General features: G+C 46.9%; 1 protein-coding gene across 7 annotated transcripts in view; it reads left to right on the top strand.

The window, feature by feature from the left end:
* Positions 1–8,508: 8,508 nt before the first annotated feature.
* Positions 8,509–14,709, top strand: part of Slc25a44 (solute carrier family 25 member 44) — a 13,588-nt gene continuing 7,387 nt past the window's right edge. For 2 of the 7 annotated variants that reach the window (XR_007596026.1, XM_050166405.1), the window contains exons 1-2: positions 8,531–8,695; positions 12,411–13,048. Coding sequence is in view for 6 of the 7 variants with exons in the window: in XM_050166405.1 (XP_050022362.1) it covers positions 12,424–13,048 (625 nt within the window). In the remaining variant the exon portion in view is untranslated. Of the gene's footprint in view, positions 8,696–11,479; positions 12,079–12,152; positions 12,315–12,410; positions 13,049–14,709 lie in introns of those variants that run through there. The other 5 variants (XM_050166409.1, XM_050166410.1, XM_050166411.1 and 2 more) reach the window with 5 other exon arrangements.

Here is a 14,709-nt window from a genome sequence, read left to right as displayed (position 1 = left end):
AGAGCCAGTGAGATGTCTCGGTGGCAAAGGCACTTGCCACCAAGCCTGTTGACCTGAGTTCAACCCCTGGGACCCACATGGTAGACTCATGCTGTAGTGCCTATATGTCCATACACATAAATGAATAAATGTAAGATGAGAATTTGTTGTTTTTACTTGTGGGGGCTGGAGAGATGGCTTAACAGTTAAGACCACTGACTGCTCTTCCAGAGATCTTCCAGAGAACTGGGGTTCAATTCTCAGCACCTCACACCTGTCTATGACTCCATTTCCTTATGACACCTTCACACAGACACACATGCAGGCAAAATACCACGAACATAAATTTTTTTCTAAGAAACCAAAAAAATGAACAACAATGTTTCACCCCCGTCCTCTCCCTGGCATTTACCACTCTGCTGCTGCTTTTTCTTTTTCAATTAAATTTTATTTATTTTACTTGTGCGGCAGGGAGTGGGGCACGACTGTGCCGGGGCACATGTGGGGAGTTCCCGCCTTCCATTAGGCATGTTCTTGGGATGGAAGTCAGACTGCCAGGCTAGGCAGCAAGCACGGTGATCTACTGAGCCATCTCGACCACTTGGGATTCTTATTTTCCTTAGATTGATTTTACTCATATGAGTGTCTTACCTGTCATATGTCTGAGTGCCACATGCATGCCTAGTCCCTGAGGAAGTGGTGAGCCTCCGTGTGGGTGCTGGGAATCGAACCTGGGTCCTTCACAAGAACACCACCGAGCCAGCTCTCCAGCCCCAGGATCCCATTGTGTGTATCTAATCCCTTTTCTGTCTCCCTTTACCCCAGGCAGAGATCTGGGTTGCTTTTGCCTTTGGTTGTGGTGAATAACAGTGTTGCAGTGGAGAGAAGTTACACTAAGACTCTGATCCTGTCCACTATGGTTTTGTTTTGGTTTTAGATTTATTTGTATGTGTCTGTGTAGATGCATGGGTGCCTTAGGAGGCCAGAACAAGGTGTCGGATAACCTGGAATTGTAGTTGTAGTTGTGACCTACCTGATGTGGGCGCTGGAACTGAACTCTGGTCCTCAGTAGAACAGCAAGTGCTCTTAACACAGAGCCATCTCTCGGGCTCCTGGTTGTTTTGTTTTTGGGGGCAGGGTCTCTTTATGTAGCCCTGGTTGTCCTGGAACTTACTATGTAGAATAGGAAGGCCTGGAACTCAGAGATCTGCCCACCTCTGCTTCCCCTGAACTGGAATTAAAGGTGTGCTCCAGCTGTTCGTTTTTATTGGAGCAATTCAGCCTCTCTCTTACCCCTTTTCTCCCTGACACTCAACCAAAGGCCCTGCTTTCCCACCCTGACCCTTTTCCAGCCAGTCCTGTTGCTCCCAAGACTCTAGAACAAGGACCTCTCTCCGTGGAACCTGGGGAGGGCTCCTGGGCTTCCCTTCCTGTGCTGTTCGGGAACTTGTGTAGGTCTTCTCGCTTGACCCCTTCAATTTCTGCAGCTGTTGATTGACAGAATGGACAAGGAAACAGTCACCTCTCCAGCATCATGATCCCTCGCTGCCCCAGAGCCCAGCTTCCTTCCATGCTCCATCTGGCCCTCACTCATCCAGAGGCTTCCTGAACTTTCCCTGAACCATTCCCTGCAGTGGGTGATTCCAGGGGAACACCTGGAAAGCTGACAGAGCATTGCTTCCATGAGCGTCTGTGAGGCTGTTTCTAGAGTAGACAGAGCCTGGCTGGGAAGAGCCATCTTTGGTGTGGCAGGCACTGCCCATTGTCCTTCCCGACTCCAGGATTTACACCAGGGCCCCAGCTTCTTAGACTCAAGTGGAGAGTCACACCATTAGCCTCTTTGGTCCTGAAGTTTTAGGACATACTGAGCCACTCTGCATGCATCGTGGGGCTCCAGCTTACAAGTGGCCGGTCATGGGATTCCTCCGCTTCCATAATCACGGGAGCCAATTTCTCTTACCCTCTATCCATCCGGCACCTGTCTGCTGGCTACCAACAAATCTACCCATTCTTCTATCTGCCCTTTATTCAGTCTGTGTTTGGAGAGCCAAGACTGATGCCCCCTTTTCTCCCCACTTCCTTCCTCAAGATGATACACAACACTTAGCTCTTCCACTCACTGTCCATGATACTGGGACTGCTCCATGTTTCAGCTACTGGAATCAATGCTGTTCTGAACCCAGAAATATAAATATGATATAAATGCTCCCAATTCTTTTGATCATACCCAGACACAGACCTAATGGATCATACTTGGAAGGATGCTTTGTTCCTCACCACTTCACACAAAGGCACCAGTTTCTCCACACTTTTTCCCCAACACTTATTCCCACCGCCCCCCCCGATTTCTCAGAGCCATTCTGCTGTGGAATATTATTTTAAGGTGTGTTACATTTGCTTACGCTGTGGAACATTTGTTTAGTGAAGCAAAGATGTGCTGCATTTTTTTATGTTGCATTTGTTTAACTCTGTGAAGCTGTTTCATTGCCTGTCTAAAATGCCTGACTGGTCAAATAAAGAGCTGAACTGCCAATAGCAAGGCAGGAGAAAGGGTAGGAGGGCTGGCGAGCAGATCCCTCTATTATATATGAGATCCCTGTGTTCTGTATCTCGATGAGAAGAAGGAGAGATCTGGGAGGGAAGAAAAGGATCAAGGAATGAGAGAAGGACGACTCCAGAGGCCAGCCACCCAGTCACACTCAGACACTCAGACATGGAGGAAGAGGGAAGAAAAGATATACAGAAATAGAGAATAGCAAAAGCCTAGAGACTAAAGATAGATGGGATAATTTAAGTTAAGAAAAGCTGGCTAGCAACAAGTCAAGTGAAGGCCAGGCATTTATGACTCAAAATAAGACTCCCTGTGGTGTTGGTGGCACATGCCTTTAATCGGACGGCACTCAGGAGGCAGAGGCAGGCAGATTTCTGTGAGTTTGAGGCCAGCCTGCTCTAGTTCCAGGACAGGCTCCAAAGCCACATAGAAACCTTGTCTCAAAAAGAAAAAACAAAAACAAAACAAAACAAAAAACCCAAAAGAGTAAAAAAGTTAAAAACAACAACAACAACAACAACTATGCCATTCTAGTAAGATAAGATAAGATGCCTCATTGTGGGTTTTTTAAGATTTAGAAGTTTTTATGTGCATGAGTATTTTCCCTACTTGTATGTATGAGCATGCGTACATGTATGTTTGTGCATGCCTACATGTATGTGTGTGCACCACCTGCATGCCTGGTGCCTGCAGAGGCCAGAAGAGGGGTCAGATCCCTTGGAGCTGGAGTTCCAGGTAGTTGAGAGCTACTTCGTGGGTCTGGGAACTGATCTGAGTCACCTCTCCAGCCAGCTTCGGCTTAGGGCACACCTACCAAGGGGCTCACAGATGCTTGTAAACCCAGGTCCAGGTTTCTGACGCCCTCCTCTAGTTTGCTTGGGGACCTGCACTCACATGTGCAAATACACAAACACACACACACACTGGTGGGCACGAGCTTAAAATAAGTAAACAGAGGCTGGAGAGCTGGCTCAGGAGTTAAGAGCATTGCCTGCTCTTCCAGAGCACCTGATTCTGATCTCAGCATAAGTGTTGGACACAACAGCCCAGCTCCAGGGGATCTGACACTCTCTTCTGGCCTCTTCAGGTACTGGCGCGCACACACACACACACACACACACACACACACACACACACCTTTAAAAAAATCTTTAAAAAAAGCCAAATGGGAGCCGGGCGGTGGTGGTGCACACCTTTAATCCCAGCACTTGGGAGGCAGAGGCAGGCGGGTCTCTGTGAGTTTGAGGCCAGCCTGGTCTACAAGAGCTAGTTCCAGAACAGGAACCAAAAGCTACTGAGAAACCCTGTCTCGAAAAATCAAAAAAAAAAAAAAAAAAAAAAAAAAGCCAGATGGGGGCTGGAGAGATGGCTTAGAGGTTAAGAACACTGACTGCTCTTCCAGAGGTCCTGAGTTCAATTCCCAGCAACCACATGGTATGGATTCACAGTCATCTGTAATGAGATCTGGTGCCCTCTTCTGCCACGTAGGCACACATGCAAGCAGAACACTGTATACATAATAAATAAATAAATCTTAAAAAAAAAAGCCAGATGTTGGTGGCACATGCCTTTAATCCCAGCACTCAGGAGGCAGAGGGAGGCAGATCTCTGAGTTCCAAGACAGCCAAATCCTGTCTTCTAAAACCAAAACCAAAAACAGAGAAACCCTGTCTTCTAAAACCAAAAACAAAAAAACAACCAAACAAACAAACAAAACAAAGCAAAACAAAACTTAAGAACCAGCAGAAGTAGCAGACTCCTTTCTTTTAAACTTTATAAAAGAAAGTTTCAAGCAACAAGGCCCTCGTGTGACCCTGGGTCACTCATGACAGCATATTTCTTTCTGATATGCTTTCATGGCTTTTTTTATTATACTTATTTATATGTGAATAGGGAAGTGTAGGTGAGTGAGTGCGTGGCTTTAGCTTGGCTTATTTCTAGTAGCTTTTCCTAAATTAACCCATCTACCTTTTGCCTCTGGGCTTTTCTTGTGTTTATTTTTTTTAAGATTTATTTGCTTATTGTGTAAACAATATTCTGCCTACATGCATGCCTGAAGGCCAGAAGAAGGCAGCTGATCTCATTACCACGTGGTAGCTGGGAACTGAACTCAGGACCTTTAGACAAGCAGGCAGTGCTCTTAATCACTGAGCCATCTCTTCAGCCCTCCTGTGTTTATTTTTGTGTATCTTTTCTTTCCTTACTTTTCTATGTCTGGCCCCTTGCATCCTCCTCTTCTTCTTTTTCTGTTCCTTGATCCTCAGATCTCTCTTCCTATTTCTTCTCTCTATGTGCCAGCCCTGCCTGGCTATTGGCCGATCAACTCTTTATTAAACAAATTAGGTGTTCTAGACAGGGAAAGAATCACAGCTTCACAGTTAACCAAACTCAACATAAACAAAAGTAATACATCTTAAAATAATATTCCCAATATGTCTCTTTATGTACTCCTGGCTGTCCTGGAACTCACTTTGTAGACCAGGCTGGCTTTGAACTCACAGGGATTCTTCTGTCTTTGCCTTCTAAGTGCTGGAACTAAAGGCATGTGCAACCACATCCAATCAGGATTTTCTTTTTTTAATTGATATTTATTGAGCTCTACATTTTTCTCTGCTCCCCTCCCTGCCTCTTCCCTCTCCTCTTCAACCCTCCCCCAAGGTCCCCATGCTCCCAATTTACTCAGGAGATTTTGTCTTTTTCTACTTTCTACTTCCCATGTAGATTAGATCTGTGTAAGTCTCTCTTAGTGTCCACATTGTTATCTAAGTTCTCTGGGATTGTGGTTTGTAGGCTGGCTTTCTTTGCTTTATGTTTAAAAACCACCTATGAGTGAGTACATGTGATAATTGTCTTTCTGTGTCTGGGTTACCTCACTCAAAATGATGTTTTCTAGCTCCATCCATTTTTCTGCAAAATTCAAGCTGTCATTTTTTTCTGCTGTGTAGTACTCCATTGTGTAAATGTACTACATTTTCCTTATCCATTCTTTGGTGGGGGGGGGTATTTAGGTTGTTTCCAGGTTCTGGCTATGACAAACAAAGCTGCTATGAACGTAGTTGAGCACATGTCCTTGTGACACGACTGAGCATCCTTTGAATATATACCCAAAATTGATATTATTGGGTCTTGAGGAAGGTTGTTTCTGTTGGACTCTAGTGTCCAAACACCGAGGAGTAGTCGCCCCCAAAGACCACCTCACACACCACAGCCAATGCAAAAGCATGAGGATTTTATTAATTCTGTCATGACAGGATCCCCCAGCATTCGGGAAGCTGAGAGACCTCGAATAGCTGGTACAGTCTACTTTTAAAGGGGCCACAGAAGCAAGGGGGGTTTTTCTTTGACTATTCTGATTGGCTTATTCGAAAGGGCTATTACCAATAATTGACTGGAGAGCTGTTGCCAGATCAGATGAGGTAAGAGGTCATTTTGACCCCGTTTCCCAGGGGACCGAACCAAAACATACATATATGGGTAATTGTTCAGGAACTGAGTAAGTGCGAGTGTAGCTGTTATGTCCTTGGTTCCCAGGGGAGGAGGGGAAGCACTATGGCACAGCTTACAGTTTCCTAATTTTCTGAGAAATCGCCACACTGACATCCAAAGGGGTTGTACCAGCTTGCATTCCCACCAGCAATGCAGAAGTGTTCCCTTTTCCCTACAACCTCTCCAGCATAAGTTGTCATCAGTGTTTTTGATCTTGGCCATTCTTTTAGGTGTAAGATGGAATCTCAGGATTGTTTTGATTTGCATTTCTCTGATGACTAAGGATGTTGAACATTTCCTTAAGTGTCTTTCAGCCATTTTAGATTCCTCTGTTGAGAGTTCTCTGTTTAGGTCTGTACTCCCATTTTTTTTATTGGATTATGTGATCTTTTGGTGTCCAATTTCTTGAGTTCTTTGTATATTTTGGAGATCAGACCTCTGATGTGGGGTTAGTGAAGATCTTTTCCCATTTTGTAGGCTGTCGTTTTATCTTGTTGACTGTGTCCTTTTGAAAGACCCTACAGCTAGCATGCTCCCGGGGGAACGTCTTGTTTGCTTAAAAAAAAAAATTCTCCGGATCAGCAGCCAGCCTGCTCTCGTAAGAACATCCCATGTGCTTGAGAGAGCAGGATGAGATAGTAAGACTGCAAGGCAGGATATCAATAAGATAGGACATCAACAAAGCAGGTTGACTGCAAAACAGGATATCTGTAAGATAGGAACAGGATGACTTTTGCTGACACCCATGCTGAGAGAGGAAACCATTCATGCCCCTGCCTCATTCCAATAACCATGCTTTTGCTTCTGTAAATTTGCTTTTTGCCCTTCCCTATAAAAAACCCGCCCTCCAGTCGGCAGGGGCGCAAGTCCTCCAAAAGACTTTGCTGCCTGAAGGTACCTGTGTTTACCCAATAAACCTCTTGTGATTTGCATCCGTGTGGTCTCAGCCTGTTCCTTGGCATCGGGGGAGGTCTCCTCCTGAGAGAAGGACCTCTTCGAGAGTCTTTCACTTTGCTTTATAGAAGCTTTTCAGTTTCAGAAGGTCCCATTTATTAATTGTTTCTCTCAGTCAGTGTCTGTGCTTCTAGGGTTCTATTTAGGAAGTGGTTCCCTGTGACAATGCGTTCAAGTGTACTTCCCACTTTCTCTTCTATAAGGTTCAGTGTGGCTGGCTTTATGTTGAGGTCTTTGATCCATTTGGACTGAGTTTTGTGCATGGTGATAGATATGAGTCTATTTACATTCTTGTACATGTTGATATGCAGTTATGCTAGCACCACTTGTTAAATGTGCTTTCTTTTTTCCATTTGATATTTTTTGCTTCTTTGTCACCAATCAGGATTTTCTTAATCTTAAAAGTTAAGGTTCATAATGAAGAGATGTCAGGGCAGGAGCCAAGAGGCCAGAGGGAAAGCAGAGACTGTGAGTGATCGCATAGTGGCTTTCTCCTTGGCTCACATTCAGCCTCCCCAAGGGTAGCACAACCCCAGTGGGCTGGGCCTCTCCACATCAATTATTAGCCATAAAATGCCAACCTACTTACTGGTTACAGGCCGGTCCACTAAAAGCAATTACTACAATTTCCATTCCCTTTCCCAGATGAATCTAGCCGGTTTCGGGTTGACAAAACACTACCACCCAGCATAGACTGAAAATATAGAATAAACAAACAACTTTTTTTTTTTCGAGATAGGGTTTCTCTGTGGTTTTGGAGCCTGTCCTGGAACTAGCTCTTGTACACCAAGCTGGTCTCGAACTCCCAGAGATCTGCCTGCCTCTGCTTCCCGAGTGCTGGGATTAAGGGCGTGCGCCATCACCGCCCGGCTTACAAACAACTTTTAAAAACCTGCATTTGGGTAAAACCAGACCCAGAGCTGGAATTTGTCCCTGTCTCAACAACCTGAGTTCCTACACCAGTGCCTGCTGCACTTTAATCTCTACTGTTTGGGCTCCAAAAATGAGAAACGGTACAGAAAGATTAAAGATTAGATTCCCCTCCTCTCTCTACTGAAAATCAATTTCTAAAAAGTAACTTATTTTAACTGTATTGTCAGGAACAGCCCTGGGAACTAGGCGTGGAGGCGGAGGTCTGTAATCGAAGCACTTGGAAAGCCTGCGGGAGGGGGATTCATAAATTAGGAGGCCAGCCAGGCCTTAATAACAAGACCTGTCCCAGGAAGAAAATAAAATAAAAACGAGAAGAAAAAATAATAAAAAAAAATAAGAGAGAAAGAAAGGAACGAAGAAAAAGTAAGAGAAAGGGAGGGAGAAAGGGTGCGAGAGAGGAAGGGAGCGAGAACCAACTACTTCTGACTTTATGTTTCTAGCCAGCCAATTACGAAGATTCCTAGCGGGACACGCACGCGCGTCAGGCTTGAGGGCATGCGAAGCTAAAGAAGGCGTGGCTACTTCCCGAATCCAAGATGGCAGAAGAGGCGCTCCTAGAGGGAGGCTCAATGGCTGAGAATTGCCATTGGTGGAATTACAGCAACTTCACAGTGGGCGGGAATGACAGCATCCTAGTTTCCGCTTCCGGCAGTACAAGGATCCCTGTCGAGATGGAGGAAGATGCGAACCGAGTTTGTCTGTCTCTGGGAATGGAGGGGAGTGCGGGGACCGCAGTCTAGGAGTCCAGGACTGGAGTTCTCAGACGCGGCCGAACCGCCGGGGTCTGAGAAGGTAAGCGACAACAGTGCTTGGGTGCTTTGAGGGATCAGAGGTACCTAAGGACCGACTTGTCGAGGAGGCAGCGGACGTCTGCTATGCGGGGCTACATCGCCAAGGGAGGCCGCCCTGCAATTTTGGCTAGGAAAGGCAAGTCCGGCGAGGTTTTCTGGCATAGGAGCATGAGAATCTGACAACTAGCGAAGCATGGCGAGGAGCATACCCAGGGACCCCGAAGAGCCGGACCGAAGGTGCATAAAGGAGGGTGTTCCGTGGAGTACCTGGAGGGCACTGTCATGTTGTGTCTGGATGAGGGATCACGTGGAAACCTAAACTGAAGACTAAGACTGGGTGGGAAGCTCACCGTGCCGGAGGGAGGAGGCTGTCTTGAAGTGGGAGGAAACACCGTCAGGACCTAGGGAAGGGCAAAGAATAGGCAGCGCGACAGGTATTCCGGCACAATACGTTGACGTTCAAGTGGGTGACAGCTCCCAGAATGCAGAGCCTGGTAGGGAAGAGAGGGTGCTGGTTAGTGTTGTTCTGTCCGAAGATTGCAGCCCTTGGGTGTCTGTCTGGTCAGGACCAGTACAAGGCAACCTGATGTGGTCGACAGAAAAAACTGAAATGAACCGATTGGTCATTATTGTGTCCAGATCCAAGATGGAGTCAGAGGGCTCTTAACCTACCTAAGGATCTTGGACCCTGAGAACAGTTATTCTTATAAAACTGACACTCTGATAATTAAAACAGTGCTCCCCACACGTTGACAATCCATATAAACCATCTAGAGATGTCAGGGTTATTCTTAATCAGCAGGTGTAGGGAAGCCTGAAATCTCCTTTCCCCAGCAAGACTGGCTCTTGCTGTGCCAGTTGACTGTGAACTCCTGTTTCTCTTGCCTCGGCCTCCTTGTGCTGGCGTGACAAACGTGCTACCACCCCTAGTTCTGCACTTGTATAGGCAACTCCAGGTTATTCTCGTACCGCTGATCTGTGGATCACTGTGGGTGGTGAGGGCTCAGAGCATCACTGCTCAGTAGAACTTTGTGCAGTAAGAGAAACACTTGGCGGTTAACAAAATACTGTCCCAGTTACTAGCTGCAAGGGCTGACGCTCTAGCTCAGTTGGTAAAATGCAGGAAGCCCTTTTCTTGGTACCAACTCTGAATCAACTGGACAAGTGTATGGTGGCTTACATTTGTAATCTCAGCATTTAGGAAGTGGTGAAGACAGGAGGATGGGTCACATGGACCCACACAAAACAAACACAAAAGCAGCAGCAACAACAAAACCAGGAGAGCAGTCTGGCTGTGAACTTTGTTTATGTGAGGAGAGTGGAAGTGACAGGAGATATACATGCTTGCCCTAGTCTTGTCTTCTGTTTCATTTGATAGCTTCGAGCATAAATGCTGCCAATCTGGGTAATCCCAGATGCAAAGAAAGGACTTAACAATTCACAAATAACGTTTTGTTTTTGAGGCAGGGTTTCTTGTCACCATGGCTGGCTCTGGTCTTGCTATATAGTCAAAGATGACTATAGACTTGTGATTTTCTGCCTCTGCCTATCAAATGCTAGGAATATGGGCCTGGGCCACCGCAGCTCTTTTTTGTTGTTGTTTTGTTTTGTTTTGTTTTGTTTTTTTTTTTCCAGAGGGTTTTTGAGACAGGGTTTCTCTGTAGCTTTGGAGCCTGTCCTGGAATTCGCTCTTTAACCAGGCTGGCCTCAAACTCACAGAGATCCACCTGTCTCTGCCTCACAAGTGCTGGGATTAAAGGAGGGCGCCACTGCTGCTCGGCTGCACAATGATGGGGATTGAGTTTAGGGCCTGGTACATGCTAGGCAGGCACTCTGTCGACTGAGCTGTGCCCCCAGCCCCACAAACAGCTTTTTTTTTTAAAATTTTTTTTATGGTTTATTTAGCTTTATTTTATGTGCATTGGTGTGAAGGTGTCAGATCCCCTGGAACTGGATTTTCAGACAGTTGTGAGCTGCCATGTGGGTGCTGGGATTTGAACTCCGGTCCTCAAGAAGAGCAGTCAGTGCTCTTAACTGCTGAGCCATCTCTCCAGCCCCCCCCCCCAACAGTTTTAAAGGTTCCAGAAATTCCAGAACTGGAGTTGTGTACACAAGGAAGGGTCTGACAAAGGGTCCTGAAGAAGTTGGACTGGATGAACCAGGAGAAAGGAAGGCTGAAGAATGTTTGTATTCAGATTTCTGCAAAGAGGATTTTCCAGTAAATGAAACAGGAGAAACGGGTATTTCAGCAGGCTATCTGGAGGTTATAGATAGTGAGCAAGCTGAGCTCCCACTGTTTGGGGAGAAACTTCTTTTTCCTCTTAGCCTTCTAATATGGTGCCTTATTGATTGAGTCATGAGCTTTAGTGACTCCTCCTGATACCATGACATAGGAATTACCTGCTTTGGGGAACCCTGGCTTCCTTCAGAGGATTTGTAGGAATTGATACAAGTGAGAGATGAAGGCAAGAGGGGAAATGGAGCAGTGGGTCCTTCCTTAGGATTGCTTGTTAGAAATGGCCTGTACAGGCTCATTCAGCTTGACAGGTTAAGAAGGTGCCCAGGAAACCAGGTCTTGGAACAGAATACTTGGTTGCTCTGCCCTTCTGACCTGCACTGCATGCAGGCTGTGCATGCCCAGCAGGAGGCCCCTGATTGAGCCCTGCTGTGTTTGTTTGTCTTGTGATGAGCGCATGCCTCCTGGGCAGCCCTAGCTGACTCTGGACTCACTGAGCTGAGAGAACTGAACCAGCATGAGAGAGCATTTGCACTGCCTCCCATGGAGGACTTAGTGAATTGAACAGAGAAATTGTTGCCCAGGAGGCACAGTGGAGTAGAGACCACCGAGCGGCTGTGTGGCTCCGGGCTGGTTACATTGGAGCTGTTATACTGTCGTCAGTGACCAGAAACTTTTGTTGTTGTTTTATGGTTTGTACGACTAGGGTTAGCAGCCCAGATTCAAGCAGGTCCTGCAGCTTTCTGGGTCCTGGGTTAGCTAATGGCCAAAGAGGACTCTGATCTTTGCCCTGTTCCCGACTTTTAGACTCCTTTCCCTGGAGAGTGGGGAGGTAGTTGGGAATGCCCTGTAGTGTGAGGTCCCTGCCTGCACTCTTCCCTACACTTTCTTCTAAAGTAGACTAGAGAATTATGGTGAGGGTGGGGCAGGGGCGGTCAGAGCAGCCAGCATAGGGGCAGGAGGGAGGTAAGAGGCAGCAAAGTTGTAAGGTGACTCACACTGGGATGAAAGGACAAAGGTGGTTGCTTCTTCAGAGGAACCAGGAGCATTCCGGTCTCCGTGTCGCACTTAGTGACATCCTGTTAGCCCTGTAGACCTTCCATTGTGCCAGGTGGATGGACTGTCTGCAGCATCCTAAGCGTACCCAGGCAAGTAAAACAGAACGCTCCATGTTCAGGGCTCTGATGCCAAGACCTATGCAGAGACAAAATTCAGAATGGACAGTCCTACAAGCTGAGTAGGGGCTGAGTGATCTAGCCTTGTCATGTGTTGAGGAATGACTTCTGAAGAACTCTGAGTTGGAAAGACTGGTCAAAGACAGAAGTGCAGAGGGGCTGCTCTGGGTTGCGGGTGGACAGAACCAGGCAATCTAGGCTTTGCTGAGGTGAGTATCCCAAGAGATACAGCCTGAGGGGGTGACACTGAAGCCTAGGCAGGAAGGAAACGCAGTCTTCACATCCCCCTACCTGCCCTATCCTAGGTCTCTGGGCACAATGGAGGACAAGCGGAACATCCAGATCATCGAGTGGGAACACCTGGACAAGAAGAAGTTCTATGTGTTTGGTGTGGCAATGACGATGATGATCCGCGTTAGCGTGTACCCGTTCACCCTCATTCGCACCCGGCTGCAGGTTCAGAAGGGCAAGAGCCTCTACCATGGGACCTTTGATGCCTTTGTCAAGATCTTGCGAGCAGAGGGAGTGGCTGGCCTCTACCGGGGCTTCCTGGTCAACACCTTCACGCTCATCTCTGGCCAATGCTATGTCACCACTTATGAGCTTACCCGGAAATTTGTAGCCGACTACAGCCAGAGTAACACAGTGAAATCACTGGTAGCTGGCGGCTCGGCCTCCCTCGTGGCCCAGAGCATCACAGTGCCCATAGATGTGGTCTCCCAGCATCTGATGATGCAGCGCAAGGGCGAGAAAATGGGTCGCTTCCAAGTTCCTGGGAACCTAGAGGGACAAGGGCTCATTGCCTTTGGCCAAACTAAGGACATCATCAGACAGATCCTGCGGGCTGATGGGCTTCGAGGCTTCTACCGAGGCTATGTGGCCTCACTGCTAACATACATCCCAAACAGTGCTGTGTGGTGGCCCTTTTATCACTTCTATGCAGGTAAGCAGGGCCTGGGAAGGGGAATACTTACTGACGCCGTTCATGTGTGTTTTTAGAGTGGAGATGAGTATAGAGGGTATCAAATCAGCCCCGCCGAGTGCAGGATCACAGCTGCATTCTGCCAAACCCAGCTGAACCCTAGTCTCACTAGCTCTGTTTCTTCTACTTAATCATAGCATTCCATCTAGACTTCGTGGTAAAACTGAGCCCTGCACTGTCACTGTGGCCCTTTGGGAGTACATTCTGCCAACCATTGCTTGTTCTTGTGTTTTTGTGAGACAGGGTCTCCCCGTTTAACCTAGACTGTCTTCGAACTCACTCTAGGCCAACACTGTAGGGCTAAGAGCAGTGCTTTGCTCCGTAAGTGCTGGGATTACATCAGCAGACTGAGGAAAACTGGGCATGTCGCTCAGTTGAGGAGAGCTTGGCTCGCATGCACTTGGCTTGGCATCCCTAGCACTGCAGAAAAGCCAGACTAAATAGAACTAGAGCAGGTTCCCAGGAGGGTGTTTTCTCTGGAGTCTGCCGCTGGCCTTGGCCCTCACTTGATTTCATGAATACTTGAAGTTATGTTTCCCTGTGTGCCCACATTCTGTAGCATTGTCAGCCAAACCTGTGCAGAGGTCTCAGCCGACTCTGACTCTGCAGGCTCTGTCTGTAGTGTGAGGGCTGGAGTACTAGGCTTCGTGCACATAGAAGCTTGGCCATTGAACTTTTCTATAAGGTCCTGCCTTTGTCTCTTATGTATGCTGTTGGAATTACACCACCACACTTAGCTAATTTTGTGTTTGCTCTTGAAGTTTGTGTGTGTGGTTTTTTTTAATTTGTTTTTGTTTCATTTTCTTTTTTGAGTGGGACTTATGTACCCCATGCTGGCCTTAAACTACTGATCCTGCTGCCTCTACCTACCTGGTGCTGGGATTACAGGCATGTGCCCACCACCTAGTGCTTTTTTATTTGAGTCAAGGTCTCATATTGTCCAAGCTGGCTTTCAGCTTGCTCTGCACCCAAGAGGCCAAGAATGAGTTCAAGTTTACGATCCTTTTGCCTCTCCGTCCATCCCATGCTGGGACGGCAAGCACGTGTCCTATGCCCAGCTTGGTTTTGACACAGGGTCTTCATTTTGTATCCTATGCTGGACTCCAGTTCCCTATGTTCTTGAAGATGACCTTATTTTTCTTTTCTTTCTGAAATAAGGCCTTGCTGTATAGCCCTAGCTTACCTGATAGTTGTGTGGGCCATGCTGCTTGACTGTGAATTTCTAATCCCCCTTCCTCTACCTCCTGGATGCCAGGATTAAAGGTTTGCATCGAGTCTAGTTTATGCTGTGCTGTTTCAGCTATGCTGGGTAAGCTCTACCAACTGAGCCACATACTGGCCCCTGTTTATACTTTTGATTTGAGACAGCATCTCACTGAGTTGCTAGGTTGTTCTGTAGTCCATGCAGGCCTAGGCTTTGTGATCCTCCTGCCTTTGCTGCCCAAAGTTGGGCATGCGGCTCAGTGGTAGAGCCTTCTGCCTGGAGTACCTTCTCTTCTGCTCTTCATGTGGTTGGCTTCTCATGCTTCAGGCCTCAATTTATATGTCACCTTTGTTAAATAACAAAGGAATAACAAAGGAATTTTTTTTTCTTTTTTTTTTTTTTTTTTTTTGCTTTATGT

The sequence above is a fragment of the Alexandromys fortis genome, unplaced genomic scaffold (genome assembly GCF_014885135.2).
Source record: "Alexandromys fortis isolate MF-2015 unplaced genomic scaffold, M_Fortis_MF-2015_v1.1 scaffold_152, whole genome shotgun sequence".
Taxonomy (NCBI): domain Eukaryota; kingdom Metazoa; phylum Chordata; class Mammalia; order Rodentia; family Cricetidae; genus Alexandromys; species Alexandromys fortis.
The sequence above is the reverse complement of the archived record's forward strand: the minus strand, read 5'-3'. Positions and strand labels throughout refer to the sequence as shown.